The sequence below is a fragment of the Panthera leo genome, chromosome B3, assembly GCF_018350215.1.
Source record: "Panthera leo isolate Ple1 chromosome B3, P.leo_Ple1_pat1.1, whole genome shotgun sequence".
Taxonomy (NCBI): domain Eukaryota; kingdom Metazoa; phylum Chordata; class Mammalia; order Carnivora; family Felidae; genus Panthera; species Panthera leo.
In genome coordinates this window covers 11765885-11781415 of record NC_056684.1, presented here as the reverse complement: position 1 = coordinate 11781415, position 15531 = coordinate 11765885, and the positions used below count along the sequence as shown (strand labels likewise).

Sequence of the window (15531 nt, the reverse complement as noted above, 5' to 3'; positions counted from 1 at the left end):
CTGCTGTAGGATTTATCTGAAAGTTGTTGCGAGTAAATCCTACAAGTTCTCACTACAAGAAATTTTTTTTTTTTTTTTTTTACTATACCGGTATAAGAAGATGGGATGTTAGCCAAACCCACTGTGATAATCATTTTACAGTATATGTGAATTAAAACACCATGCTGTATGCCTTAAACTTACACAGTGACATATACCAACTGTTTCTCAATAAAACTGGAAAAAAAATGATATTACCTTTACAAGAAAAAGAGTCTTAATAAAGGTACAACTCAATTAATTTGCATACTTCTTTCCTAGGAGGATAAGCTCCTAAATGTTGAAAAAGGAGTATTTTTTTAAAAAAAGAATATTTAAGAAACAAAAATTATAAACACTGACAGTCTAGTTATTCCCTCCAAAGGCAAGATTAAATATTACGCAGACTTGCTATTAATGCCGAACTATAATACAAAATAACTGTCAATACTAAATTGTAGCTTATGATGCTGATGTACCGGGGTCCAACTGAGTTAGTAGGAGAGGAGACCTTTAATCAGGCTTTCACCTAAACAAATAAAGTAATAAAATGAACAGATTTCAAAGGCATTAATAGGGATAAAGCAATTAAAAATGGAATATTCTGGGGGTTCCTGGGTGGCTCAGTCAATTGAGCATCCGACTGTTGACCTCAGCTCAGGTCATGATCCCAGGGTCACAGGGTCCAAACCCACATCAGTCTCCAGGCTGAGCATGAAGCCTGCTTAAGATTCTCTACCTCTCCCCCTCTTCCCCTTTCCCACTCGTGCCCTAAAATAAAAAAAAGGAGTACTCAAGAATCTACCACATATACAAAATCCTCATGAAAAGTAAGTGTATCTTAAAGTTACTCCAAACCTAATTTGCAAACAAGTCTTGTAATTTTTCATGGAACAATCACGACACGGGAGAATCAGTGCAAAAATAATGAAAGGGACTTTCGTTAAAACTGTGATTTTAGGGGCGCCCTCCGACTTCAGCTCAGGTCACGATCTCGCGATCCGTAAGTTCGAGCCCCGCGTCGATCCCTGGGCTGATGGCTCAGAGCCTGGAGCCCGCTTCCGATTCTGTGTCTCCCTCTCTCTCTGCCCCTCCCCCGTTCATGCTCTGTCTCTCTCTGTCTCAAAAATAAATAAACGTTAATTAAAAAAAACAAAACAAAAAAAAAAACTGTGATTTTAGATTCTAATAGGAAATAAATGTTTATGAAAAAAAGCTTAACACTTCTCACTTGTAGATAGAAGTGGATTTGGTAGCTCTTCAAAATCCTTTTTGAAGGTGGCAGAAATGTAGTGTGAAGTGTATTTCACAACTGGACTTTGAGAGCAAGCAGCACTGGAATAGCTCTTGTTCCAGTTTTAATTTATTACCGTTTCCCACATGGCCACAAGAGGGCAGCACAGCAACATGTCAGTTAGAAAGCCTGTGGGTTCTCTGCCCGAGAGCTGCCATTTCAGGCTTTGGGTAGTGTTTACTTTCCTAAACACTTAACAAAATGGCTGAACTGCTTGGCAGAGGATGGTTTTTTTGTGTTGGTGATAGAAAAATCTGGTAAAAACAAAGCAATCTACACTGGAACTCCTTAAAACTTATTTCCAGACTACATTCTACCAATGATATAAAAGCTGATATTTATGGAGCACTTACGCATCAGGCATGGGCAAAAATTGCCCTCTAAATCCCTACAAAAACCCTCTAAGACAAATTATCCTCATTTATAGAAAGTCTTAGCCCAAGTGTGTACACATATGTTATCCATCAGCCCCACAGTATGAATTATGGAATCTACACTCTTCAACTCTAACTGGTATTGCTATCCCCGCCACACATACATACGTTCTTCAGTTAAACAGATCCTTAAACCACCCAAGGTTGATGCAGAATGATTCCTTCTCAATCACTTCTATGTGTTTGAAGAGTACAAAAAGGCAAAGATCATTAAACCATGAGTTTCTTATTGATAAAAAAAATACTGGGTGTAGTTCCTTAAATAAATGGAACTGCATTTAAGACCTTTAAGACCTCCTCCACCTCTCGTTCAAGTCCTACTATTCTGAAGAATAAGCTACATTATAAACAAGGTTAAAAGACAAGTAACAGACTGAGAAATTTCAATGTATGCACAACAAAGGATTTCTACAGAGAACATAAAAATAACCACAGATCAAAGAAAAATCCAGTAGAAAACTAGGGAAAGGAAAGGGACATGCAACTACAGAAGAAAAACTGAGATGGCCAAGAAACTTATAAAAAGAAATTAAACATCAGGGGTAATTTGAAAATGTATTATCACAACAGATTAGTTCACATTCACCTGCTTTGTAGAAATTAAAATGTATGATAGTATTAAGTGATGGGGAGAAAACAGGGGAGACAGTATTCATACACCATTACTGAAAAAGCAATCAGCAGATGCTTTGCAAAGCAACGTGGCATTTTCCAGTAAACCTCAAAATATGCATATGAATCATGCAATTAAATCTGTGAGTATATAACCTGGCAAATTATTGAACTTGTGCAGGAGGTGGGAAGTATAAAAATGTTCACGGCTTTGCTCATAAAAAAAAGGGGGGGGAGGAAATAATCTAAATTTAGATTCATACTCTGCAATTAAATACAAGTTAGACCTAGTAGGGATTATATTTATAAATGTCACCATGACAATTTCAAAAACTATTCAATTTTTAAAACAAAAGCACATTACATGAACCATGTACATTTTTAAAATACCAAGGTTTTTAGATGCCACGTTCATGAAAGTGACTAAGGAGAAGGGGCAAATAGGATTTTAGCCGTATCTAACTTGTTTAAAGCTTTAATTGTAGTCTTTCAATTTTTCTGAGTTTTTCTGAATTTCTCAAAAAAGAGCTATGTTTCTAAGATTGCAGAATTGATCAGTATTCAGAAGCAGACCTTCCTGCAGTACCTCCCAAATTAAGAAACTCCATGCTAATGTGGAAAAAACACCTACCTTTGATAAGCATGTTCCTAACATTTTCAACCGGTGCCAGAGGAAACCTTGTCTTGATCACGCTACTTCTGCTCCTCCACTAACCAAATAACACTGAGTAGTCCTAAATAGCTTAGGAAGCATCAAACAAATGGCACTCAGGCACACAAACCATTAGGAAAAAAGTGAACTATAGCAAGAAACCTAGATGAGGTACAAACCTAGATAATCGTTTCACAAAGAGCTACCCAATTCAGATCTGGCAAGACACGAAGACTAGACAAGGATAGGACAAGCTCTCTGCAGGAAAGAACATGAAGACTTTCTAACCCACCAAGTAATGAAAACAGGTACCAGGGGAAAGCTGTTCCTATAAACCTATCATCTCAGGTGGGTACCATTTAGAACCCTGAGGACAGATGGGACTAGTCTGAATTCCTTTCAGAATATTTAAAGTCTTATCTTTCCTTACTAACCTTTAGGCTATGATATTTAGACTTTCGAAAGATAACAACTCCAACAGTTCAAAGGAGATTTAAAAGTCCTGAATGCTAACCTCAATAGTAAGTGCAACTTCTGCCCCCACAGAGTCAGAGGACGGAAGTACGGTCCTTGGATCAAGCCACAGAAATCAATCAGAACGGTGCGAACTCACAACTTTCTCAGTACTCACGGTGGCAATACTCACTGTGGCAGGCACTTTCCTAAATGTTATAGACCAGTTTCTTAAGTGTGCCATTACTGACACTTTGGGCCCGATTAATTCATTCTTTGTTATGGGAGGCTGTCCTTACACATTGCGCGAGGTTTAGCAGCATCCCTAGCCTCTACCTAGCACACACCAGATGTACCGTAGCTCCAAGCAAAAAGATCTCCAGACACTGCCAAGTCAGGGAGGGGTTGTCCCTAGTGGAAAACCACTGCTTTCAGACGTATTATTTTATTTAATTCTAACTTCCCTGAGACACATACTCTGCCTTTATTAAAAGATAAAGAAACAAGCTCAGAGGTTCTTGCCCAAGATCATACACAGCTAAAAAGCAGAAGAGAGATGAAAATTCTTGTCCCAATTAGCTCTTATTTCCCAAACCTGCATCAGCACTAGAAACCACCATAGTTTTTGTTCAAGATAGATTCCTGGAACAAGTCCTCCCAGACCTGACTGAACTCAAATATCCAGGCAAGAAGGCTGGGAGTACGTTGAACAAGCACCCAAAGTGGCTCTTAGCAAGTAAATCTGGGGGCTTAAATGCCTCTGTAAAGCTAAGTTCAGTAGGAACTTTTATTTTTTTTTTTATTTTTTATGTTTTGGTGAATCAAGCAAGGGAAATGGAGAATCTGACCCATCACCCTCTGCCCTCAAAGTCACAACTTCCCAGCCATACGCTGCTCTATTTGAATGTCAAATAACCTTATACAGGAACTGAAGACACTCAAGATTTTCCACACCCACCACATTCAAGAACTATTTCCCTTCAGGGCACGTCTCTAGAACACTGTTTCCAACCCTGGCTATTTATGCCAACAGACCCACCTGGAATGCTATCTCCCCTGCCCTACTACTACTTAACCCCTAAAATCCCATCAGGTAAGGGGCCTTTTAAAAGTTCTCAAGTGATTCTGATGCAAATGCTATCTGGGAAGTAAGTAAGGGAACTAAATTTAGAACAAAACAACAAATTAGAAACCTGGTCTTCATAAATAAATCACTGCCAAACCCAAAGTGTGTGGGGGAGCAATGGGAGTCAGACTGCAAAAGGATGGGGTTCCTCTGCAATTCCCAGTACCTCCCCCTCCCAGACACCTGTCTTTCCTCGTTTCCCCAACTACCCCCGTGGGAATTACTTCACCAGCAACATCTTCACTAGAAATTCTTTATGCAAAATGACTTCTTGAACTTTGTTTCCAGTATCAATCAAGCCTAAAATGTATTTTGAGTTTTCGGTTTAAGTTTTTTAAGAGAAACAGAGTACAGGATTATTCTAGATTTTTACTATTTTCCCCTACTATAGTTTCCTCGCAACCATTCAATCAAATGACAATTTTCTTTTTTTTTTTTTTTTTTTGATGGCAACTTTTTTTTTTTTTAACGTTTGAGAGACAGAGTGTGGGACAAGCGAGGGAGGGGCAGAGAGAGAAAAGGACAGAGAAAATCCCAAGTAGGCTCCGAGCTGTGAGCGCAGAGCTCAACTCGGGCTCCATCTCACAAAGTGTGAGATAATGACCTGAGCCAAGATCAACAATAGGACGCTTCACCGACTGAGCCACCCAGGTGCCCCTTGATGGCAATTTTTGACAAGATGCTTAAGTGACCCTGAAACCAAACTGCCAGTGTTTAAATCCAATGCCACCATCTGCTTCCCCTAATGCCTGTTTTCTATCGGCAAAATAGGGTAATGATAATCACACCTGTCTCAGACTTGTGAAGACTACCCAAATTAACACATACAGAGGACTGGTTCTAACAAGTTCCAAGCTCACAGTAGGTACTATAAATGATAGGTATTGTGTCTTTCCAAAGCATACAACATAGTTTCCATTGAAATACCTCTCACAATCATCTCATTTGTTGGTTTGGTATGTTACTGAAATGCAAAATTACAAGGGAAACCAGCATAAATAAATCTGAGAAGTATCTGCAAATCCTTGTTATGTATACAACGCAAGTGAAGGAACACAATGGGATGGGTATAAAAGAGCTCAGCAGGGTGTAGGACCCCCCACAGGCCTTCAAAGGAAGAGAGTTCTGTGACAGTTAACCTGGGGAGCTGGCTAACCAGAAGGTCACTAGCATTTCTGCTACACTAACCATCACATTAAATACACAATGAAAAAAAAAAAAAACAAAACCCACTTTCAGTGCCTGACAGAGTAACCACTCCAAAAAGCATAAATCTATTCCAGTATTTTCCCACAAAATGCTTACCACATGCTGCTTTCCTTTATGATACAATCCAAAATGAAAGATTACCAGCATTACAGGCACTGCTTGACTTAGAAATAAACCATACAAATGCCATTCCTGAGGTTTATTATCCTATTGTATTCTCTTTTATTTTTTTTAATGCTGGGGACAATTCACAACCCACCACTGTAAATAATTGCTTCACAGCAGAGCCCACGTCCACTGCTTTCAACAGTCACCTGAATTAGCTGTTAAGGAAAGGGGATTCTGAATGGAATGCATTCCTGCATTCAAAAGTCAACTCTGGAATCCAAACTTTTAGAGGGATCTAAAAAGGGCTTAAGTAGAGAATTCTAGTAAAGAAGAGATGCACTAGAATTTAAAGCAATTAGGACCAGAATTCAAAAATCTTGGAGTCAAAACTCCATCAGCATTCACTGTTAAAGGTATGCGACTGCTGGATCCAGCATGACATTTAATGCGGAAACTGTCCATCTTCCATCAAGCATACAACAACCCTTAGGAGAGCCCCACCCACTTTTGCTTCCAGATCTCTAAACCTAAGCTTTTGGTAAAACTGCCCAAAAGGGGCACAGAGAAAATGAGGCAACGGGAACACCAACAGTTAGAAGAGAATACAAGAGGGGCGCCTGGGTGGCTCGGTTGGGCGGCCGACTTCGGCTCAGGTCATGATCTCGCGGTCCGTGAGTTCGACCCCCGCGTAGGGCTCTGTGCTGACAGCTCAGAGCCCAGAGCCTGTTTCGGATTCTGTGTCTCCCTCTCTCTGCCCCTCCCCCATTCATGCTCTGTCTCTCTCTGTCTCAAAAATAAATAAACGTTAAAAAAAAAAAAAGAAGAAGAAGAAGAGAATACAAGAGGTGCTCTGTCATAAGAGGCGAAACACATGCAAACATACGGAAACACGCAACTGTAAACCACATGGAGGGCTTTGGAAAATTAACTCAATCCTGGGGAGCTGGGCTGAAGAACTTTAAGATGCTCTCCAGAGCCTGATACAGAAACAAAAAAACAGAATTCAACTCCCTCACAAACCAAAAGGAAAGGAAATGAAGAAAGTTGGGGAACCAACAACACAGAAATCTTAAGCCTAGACTACAGTCCTAGCAGAATAAGACTGAACTCTGGACGTTATGCTGAGTCCAATATATGATGATATGCTGAGAATGGATTACTAAGAGCAAGCCACAGCCAAGTAGACATTGGTTGGAAATATTGCAATTACATCTACATCCAAAGAGCACTGCTACTTGGTATTCATTATTCACTCTTGCACAGCTTGAGAGGGGAAATGAGGCAGAGGGTAAACCAGGGCAATAACCACTAGCTCCAGAAGAGGGGTAAAAGGGATCTAGTCAGAGTTAAGTGCCACGGGTAGGGCTGTGACTCACACAAGAAGTTGTTCTGGTCCAGGAAGAATCATACTCTCCCTTCAAAAGGCTGGCTTTCTCAGAAAGAAATTCTAGGAGAAGATTAACTGCAAAACATACCCAAGGTTTCAACTAACAAAAACGGACTTGCCTTTTTTTTTTTTTCATGTTTATGTTTGAGACAGAGCATGAGCAGGGGAGGGACAGAGAGCAAGAGGGAGACACAGAACCTGAAGAAGCAGGGTCTGAGCTGTCAGCACAGAGACTGAAGCGGGGGCTCGAACTCACCCCAGACTTGCCTTCTAAAATCATTTTAACAACCCTCTCTCCTAAGTGGCCTAAAAGACCTCTTGTGGGAGGCCAGGACGCCAACTTCAACTCTCAGGAACCATTTGGCTCTTAATGAAGCACAGGAGAGGGAAGAAAGTAAAGCATTAGAAGTAAAATATTACTCACAGCTTACATTTAATAAGCACTTTCAACGTAACCGCCTCCTTGCGAATCACTATATAGGCATTATATTACTTAACTTCATTACCCAATGAAGAGTATCATTATCCACATTTTTAAAGTCAGGAACCTAAAAATCCAACAAGTAGTACTTCACTGGCCTAAATTGGAGAAAGTTTTCAGTACTCAAGGAAACATTGCACTGGTGGGTATTAGGTACACAGCTCTTGTCAGGCATTGAGGTTAACAGTTAAACACACCACAAATAACAAAATAACTTCCTAGATTGAATTCAAAGTATAAAATCAGAACCATCCTTAAAATGGTGCTTTCGCCAAAGCTCCAGCATTTCCCCGAAACCATGGAGACTTTCCTGTAAAGGGAATTTAAAGTACTTTTCAGTATGAAACATAATCCAGATGTCACTGAAATAAGGGAGAAAGGTGACCCTAACCAAATATTGTAACAATAAAATACTAAATCGCAAGTGTTTCAAAATGTAGCATGAAAGGCTTCCTTCCATATACCTAGGTTCTCCAGGATTTATTTCACAAAAGGCTCATTATTTCCCACCTCATAAATTGCATTCGAGCTTTTTTTAAAAAAAGTCCCTCTCCCCAGACTTGTCCTGTTAATTAAACTATGTAGGAGACAAGGTCATAACAGACATTAAAAAAAAAAAAAAAAATGTGTTCCAACACTGTGCTTAGTTACTGATCACAACGTAAACATACAACAGACTTTAAGCATAGATATATTTGATGGTATTTGGTATTTGGTATTTGATGGGCATTTGTTGATGGAGTCAAATTTTGTTGTTCTGGCTTTACACTAATTAACACTGAAGTTCCAAAGCAACAGCAATTTAACCAATTTTACCAAGGTATGAATTTCAATTCAGTGCCCAGGCAGGCTGGAAAGCAGGAGGGAATTGCTCAGCTATGACAAGCACCCAGTAGAGTTTATTTGTATACTAATTCTTAGGCGATTAAAAAAAGTTTCTTGGCTCACGTGCCCCCCGTTCCTCAAGAAAGCCAATTGAAATCTAAGGTTTTTTACAAAGGACCTAAAACACCTTTTTAAAAAAAGCGAAAACAAAAACAACTCATAAGCAGAAAAAACTTACTAGGTGACAGAGCAGTCACTCACAATTTGTGTTAGGAGCAAGTTTACAGTAGTACCCCATCTTACAGGAGAAAGGATAGGAGTCTGGAAAGCTCAGTGACCTCAGGAAGCATCTTTCACAACTGTTAGGGATTTGCTATACGAGGGAGGGGAGAAGAATAAACTGATTATAAAATCTGTGAGTTTCAGATAACTGTCAGGTAAAATTCAACTGACCTTCCAGATTCACCTCTCAAGCAATAACTTGGTAAACTTTGCACAGCACTCCTTATCAAATATTGTCTGATGACGTTCCCGCGATGACTTAATCTTTACAGAAGATGCTAATTCCTAAGGTGCCAAATATCAATTGGAAATTGTAGGTTTTAAAACCGAGAAGTCAAAGAGATTAAAGACAGAAGAAAAAGGCACAAAAGTCTTAATGGACAAACCTAATCACTCTGGCTCCTGAAAAAGTTCACTGGTTCCACGTGGCATGCCAACAGCTCATAGATAAATTGCTATTATTCAAATATGCATTTTAACACACACAGTATCTATTTTGGACTAAACACCTTCAACAGAGTAGTTTATATCCTGGAACATGACTGCAATGCTACTGAATTCTATCACAGTTTTTTAGAAACTTAAGGACAGTTAGCGAATAACAAAAATTTAATCCAACTAACAAGAAGTCAATCTCAATAATACACAGAAAGAACCTTCATTCTTGTTGCTTTGGATGCACTTCAGAAGTTCCAAACACCAGTTAGTGATCAAGTTCCATGAGAATTTACCTCTATCTAAAGCTAATTCGTTTATATATAACTTATAATTGAGCATACAGTTTAAAAATCCATTATCAAATCTTTGATGAACAAGTCTATAAAACCGAAAATCCTGTTTCACCTAATGTTTCCATAAACTATCCAAAGAATTCTTCCTGAAGAATCGAGACTGTGGGAACCTATAAAACCCACTAGTACAGTGAATTTTACCCTTTATAAACTTCTCCAGAAACTTAAGATATGCCTAGGTAAACCTCTATCTATGGTCCACATCTCTCTGCAAGTGACAGATCTTACTCGGTAAGAAACTTCTGACATATGGCCAACTAAGTGACAACTCACTCCTGTCGGTGCTAAAAGGACTCCAAAAGCACAGAAAAAAATTTTTTTTTTTTTTTTTTTTTTTTTTGTTAAGGTGCAGAAGGAAAACAATACAGCCTTTCCTTCAGGCTGAAATTCATTACGTGTAACTGAATAATGAAGTCATCATCGCTAACCTCTAATTTCTTTCTTTTTTTTTTTTTTTTTTTTTCCAAACAGAAATCCCTGCAAAGGGTTTCCAAACGAGACAGACCATGAGCATAACCACAGCACTGTAATCAGTTTACCAGGACCAAAGTAAAATCTCCAGAATGGGAGATTTGAGAGGTTTCCCGAGGTTCTTCCGGGTGATCCATTCCACTATCAACCAAGTTTTGGGAGTCACCGTTCTCTAGCAAAGTGCTGCTAACACTTAAAAGTTGTTTTATAACACTTGTTTGCATAGTAATGGATGCCTCATGCTGTCTTATTTTTTAAAGCTAACTTAATATTTATAGTTACTTTGTGAAAACTCCTAAGCTGCTTTCTTATTCCAGAGTTAATGTTAATCATAAACCACTTTGCACATACTGACCTGAGTTTTCCTCCATCAAATGCCAACTGAGAATATGTACGGTACCAAGTAAAAATGCACGGGGACGGGGACAAGTTCAAATAATCCTCCCTTTTTTTATGAGCCATGATCACCCGACAGCTATAACACCCGTTAAGACCTTTCACTGTAAACAAAAATATCTCCTCTTGACAGTGAAAAGGTTTTGGTCAATGGTGACACAAGATAGAGTTTACTAATCTCTTCACGCTGAACAAAAAAGGTAAAAAAAGAAAAAAAAAAAAAAAAAAGACCCGATAGAATATGATAAAGGAAAGCGAAAAATGTAAAAACTGGTAGGTTTTCGATTTGAAGGCTTCCGAATAGTGCCTTCTACTTTCTCCAAAAGTAGAAGCCGCTTTCTGAGAAGCCAACCCTTCCGAGGGAAGGGCAAAGAAAATACACGCTGCAGGGTGTGGACTAAGAGGAAGGGCGCAGAGGACTGCCAGAGGCGAAATCGGCCGGGTGACCACCCACCGGAAAGCCCCAGTCCGGGGTCGCTTCCCCTTCCCTTTCCTACCCCGCGCCCCCAAAGCTGCCGGCTCCCCAGACGAAGAGGCAGCACCCCGGCTGCGCACGCAGCCCTACGTCACTGCGTTCGCTCCTCCTAGGAGCGAGGGGACGCGCCTGACGTCACGGGGCGGGGCCTGCCGAAGGCCGCCGCTGTTGACCCGCTGTTACCAGGCGTGCGCACAGCCAATCAGCAGCATGCGCCGGCGCCGGCGCCGGCCGGCCTTTGAACTCGGCACGGCAACTTCCTGCTGTTTGGCGAGTACACAGTGCAATGCAGTATGTCTGTCAGCGCTGCGGCACAAAGGAACAGCCATTTTGTGACTGAGCTGGACCTGCACCAAGATGCCAGGGGCTCACGGAGCTGCTGCCCGCGCTACCTACCAAGCTGCCCCTTATTTTCGCACCAGAGAACCAAGAAAGGGGAGGCTGGGGGTGGGAAGGAGTTTTGATATTTCAAGTTTCAGTTCGATTTTGTCTTCGCAAAAATCCCGATTCTTAAGAATTATCAGCATCATAAAATGGCTGCCACTTAAAAAACTGCCTGTTCAGTCCACAAGCAACTGCATTATGCCATTTCTAATTAGCCCCAGGCTTTTAGAATAACTGCTAAAAGGCTGATTAAAATTTGCCCACATCGGAGGTTGACAAAATAAATCTGGTTCAAAGGCAGACGATTTAGAGATAAATTTAATAAACTGTGTTTTTGGATAAAATTGCAAACGCAGCGTCCTAGAACAAACAGAACTCTTTGTGTGCACACACAGTTCCAATCACATTCCCTTCTCTCCTATCTCCATTCTTTAATATTATTGGAGTTATCCCAAACTGCCAATTATTTGGGTAAGAAGTGTGTGGTATACATTTCCATGTATGTCCATCACTAAAACTTTGTTTTAAATATTTAGAAACTTGACAAATCTATCAAGGTATTTTTAAATTCGTATTTTTTGAAAATGAACTTTTTAATCTTCAGAAATCACGATATGCAACGTGTAACATACTTAAAAGCATTAACAAAATACAGGAGTAACATACAACTTTATGTAATAACTATTAAGTGACTGCATTATTTCCAAAACAGGGAAGTATCAGGTTTACCTAAACTTGCACTCAATCCTTTCATATCTATCTAAAGTAATTCTAAGTTTACTTGACCTGCAAACTCCTCCCTTCCCCTCTTGTGGCTCAGGATACAAAATTTTTGTAGTATTCCCTGCACACTAGACTTTGTGCCACAGAAACTAGGTCCTAGCGAGGAAATTCTAATGGATTAAGGGACCAAGTACTAGTACCTAAACAGTCTCCTTAATTGTAGCTTCCTAAAAGTAACATTAATCTACTACAGTAAAACACCCCTAGCATCCTGTTAAGCTTTATAATTTTAAAAGGAAGTGATGTCATAATTATGTACATGTATTCAGATATGCAATTTCGGGTAACTAATTTAAAACTCCCATCTTCAGGGAGTCTATCAGATATTTTTGGACATTCATCAGGTTTGTGAATCAAAACACTTGACAAAATGCATTTGAAAGTACAGTGCACGCTTCCAGTTAAGCTGTAACCCCACTGCCAACAGGCCAAGTCATGATAACTTCCAAGTCGTTTTCTAGGTAAGTAAATTATTAAAAGAAAGAATAGCAACACTGCTTAATTTTTTAAATTAGAAGGCAGTCTCATCAATGATGTTAACCACAAACCTTGCATAAGAGAGCCAAAACCTATGTGAGACTATGCAAATCATAAATACTCAAGGGAGTAACAATTTTAGACACTGGATCTTTAGTAATTTGTCAAATCCACCTGGGGATTCCTGTTTCTTAAAATTGGTGTTAACTTCTCAGAAAAAGCAGTTTAGGATCAGTTAGATAAGTTTCCTGTCCTAAATCAAACCTGGGTAATTACATGGGCAGTTCAGTTCAAAAGACAGTCCAAACTGTGTGACAACTCAATTTGCAAAAGAATTTAGAAAGTATTTTTAAAGGGTCAAAATATTGTTAAGTATAATAAAACATAAATAAACTTCAACCTTGCAATAAACCATCTCAAAACTTTTGAATTCACTAGCCTAATAATAAAGTATATTATTTCTATAAAATTATAGAAGTAAAAACAAAATTGGATAAAAAATCATATAACCAATCACATCCTTAACTGCATGATTTAAAATTCATGACAATTTATAAGAACACACATCAAGAAATGTATTCATAAGCACTTTTAAAAATTAATATACAGTTCATACAACAAAATGTCTCAGAGGCTTTATTACTTAGTCACTAATAATGTACTCCAACAAATATGAAACAAATCGTGATTTGAACAAACTGTATTTGTAAGCTTCAGAAGATAAAGCATTCCAGGTGACTCTGTCAAAATAAATCAATAAATTTAAAAGCAGCTACAACTAAAATGCAAAAGATACAGGTCTACCAACCAGAAAGTACTGTCTTAATATGAGCATATAAATGCAAACCTTAAAATATTTTAAATGTAAAATATACAAATAGAATCACAGTAACAAACACAAAAGAGAAGTATATTAAGAGTATTCCAGGATTTCTGTGATCACAGGTTTGATTTCATAAATGCAGGAACTGTACCCATCGAGTAAAGGTTTTGATAAATCTTATCAAAATTTCCTAAAATGTCAAGAGTATCAAAAGAAATACAGAGTCAAATAAAAATACAAACTGAGAGGCATCAGTCAAAGGGTCCTTTTTGCAATTTCGTTTTAAAATGTACATTTTTTCATTCATATAACTTTCTCAAACGTCTATTTACTATAATTTACTACCACAAGGCTCCTCTATGGCCTTCAGTTACAAGTTTGGGTATCCTAGATTCTTCAAAGAAAAAATTTGCCTTGTATGTAAAATGGTGCAATGCAGCAATGGCTAAACCGACAAGGTCATTTTTCTACAGCACAAAAACCTAAAAACTGAAATTTATTGACAGAAAAACTGGAGTTTACAGGAAAGGCCCCCTTGAATAAAGGTACCTTACCTTTTGACTGCTGTAAGAGGCCTTAAGTCACAACTCAACTTTCATAAATTGCTACCAAAAAATTAGGGTGTGGCATATTAGCAATCTCAAGGTCACGCTTTAAAAAACGAATCCAAATTAGTAAAATACCTAAAATAAAACAGACAGCTATCCCTGTCTGTCAAGGTAAACAATGTAAGCTGAGGTTTCCCCCAAAAAAGAGAGAGAAAAAAGGAAGAAAGTTGATAGCTCATACCTCGATGCATTGCTGTGTAGCGAACTGTCCTCCTCTTGGCTTTTGTCCTTATTTCTCATCATCTTTTAATTCTTAAATATTAAGGGGGAGGGGGAATCTGTGTTTGCTTTGAAGTCCTGTGCCCAGGTATTTACTGTCAAAAGTTGAAAGAAAGGTAAGGTCCCAGCTTCTATCGATGTTTTTATTATCAGGAACAAAGTCCTGACGATGTAGCGATATTGTTATAATACAACAGCGGTAAGCACCAAAAAACAAAATATTTCTATTTTTTCTTTAAAAAAAAAAAACACAAAAACGGATAAACCGAACAGAAGGAATCATCACTATCAATAAGGAAAGTTTCTCAAAGTAACACACTGGATACAAATAACAATCTCTGTATCTTATTGCGTCATCCAGGAATTTCTCATATTTACAGAAAATAAAGCAAACTTAAACATCTAAATCTTTAAAATTATCACTAATGATCATGGACTTACCTGATCCATGTAGTAGGTCCAAAGCAAGAGTCCTATCTAGTAGTAGAAAAATATCAGATCCCAAATAATTAAAAATAAAAACAAAATTCTCCGTTACAAAAACGAAAAATAAATACAATAATCCTCAAATATGTTAACTGGTCAAAAAAATAGAGCAACAATTAATACTAAAACGGGTCCGGAAGAAAAAAAACCTCATTAGGAGAGCGCACAAAAATGGAGGTGCGCCATGGCTTCTAAGCTGGAAAAAACAACGACCTGGGCTCTCAGTACGGCTGCTTCTTTCCAACAAGGCACGAAAAGAAAGCTCCCAAAAGCTGCTTTTCTCCCTTAAAAAGGTTCGAATCGACCCCAGTAAGTCACTAGGAGAGGCAGGGGGCTGCGGGGGCCCCCTGAGGCTGCCCGAAAGTTAGGGAAAGTTGCGTAAAGTGAGGCGAAGGCAGGGAGCAGAGCGCGCTCTCTCTAAGGCACAGCCGCCATCTAGAGCCTCCTTCCCAGCTCTGAGAGCTCTGCCTTTGATTGACACTCTCTACATTTACCCCACAACTCAGGTGATGTACCATAGACCCACCCCTTCATCTCCACCAAAAAAAAAAAAAAAAAAAAAAAAGAAAGAAAGAAAAAAAAAAGATCCTCCATCCCAGGGAGCCTGAAGACCCCTACCCCCACACCTCCCTGCCCCACCAGACCACCCCATCAAGGGGAGGAGGGAGGGTTTCTTAACCCCCTCTGGCTCAAGCACCCTTTTTAAGCCAGAGAGAAATGTAATTTGTTCCTTTTGT

At 39.0% G+C, this 15531-nt stretch overlaps 1 protein-coding gene across 6 annotated transcripts in view; it reads right to left on the bottom strand.

Moving 5' to 3' along the window:
- The window catches only part of CHD2 (chromodomain helicase DNA binding protein 2), a 122715-nt gene extending 107386 nt beyond the window's left edge, over positions 1-15329 (bottom strand). For 4 of the 6 annotated variants that reach the window (XM_042941084.1, XM_042941087.1, XM_042941086.1 and 1 more), the window contains exon 1: positions 10499-11564. In XM_042941084.1, the coding sequence (XP_042797018.1) occupies positions 10499-10605 (107 nt within the window). In that variant the 5' untranslated portion in view covers positions 10606-11564. Of the gene's footprint in view, positions 1-10498; positions 11565-14270; positions 14404-14749 lie in introns of those variants that run through there. The other 2 variants (XM_042941085.1, XM_042941090.1) reach the window with 2 other exon arrangements.
- Positions 15330-15531: the final 202 nt, after the last annotated feature.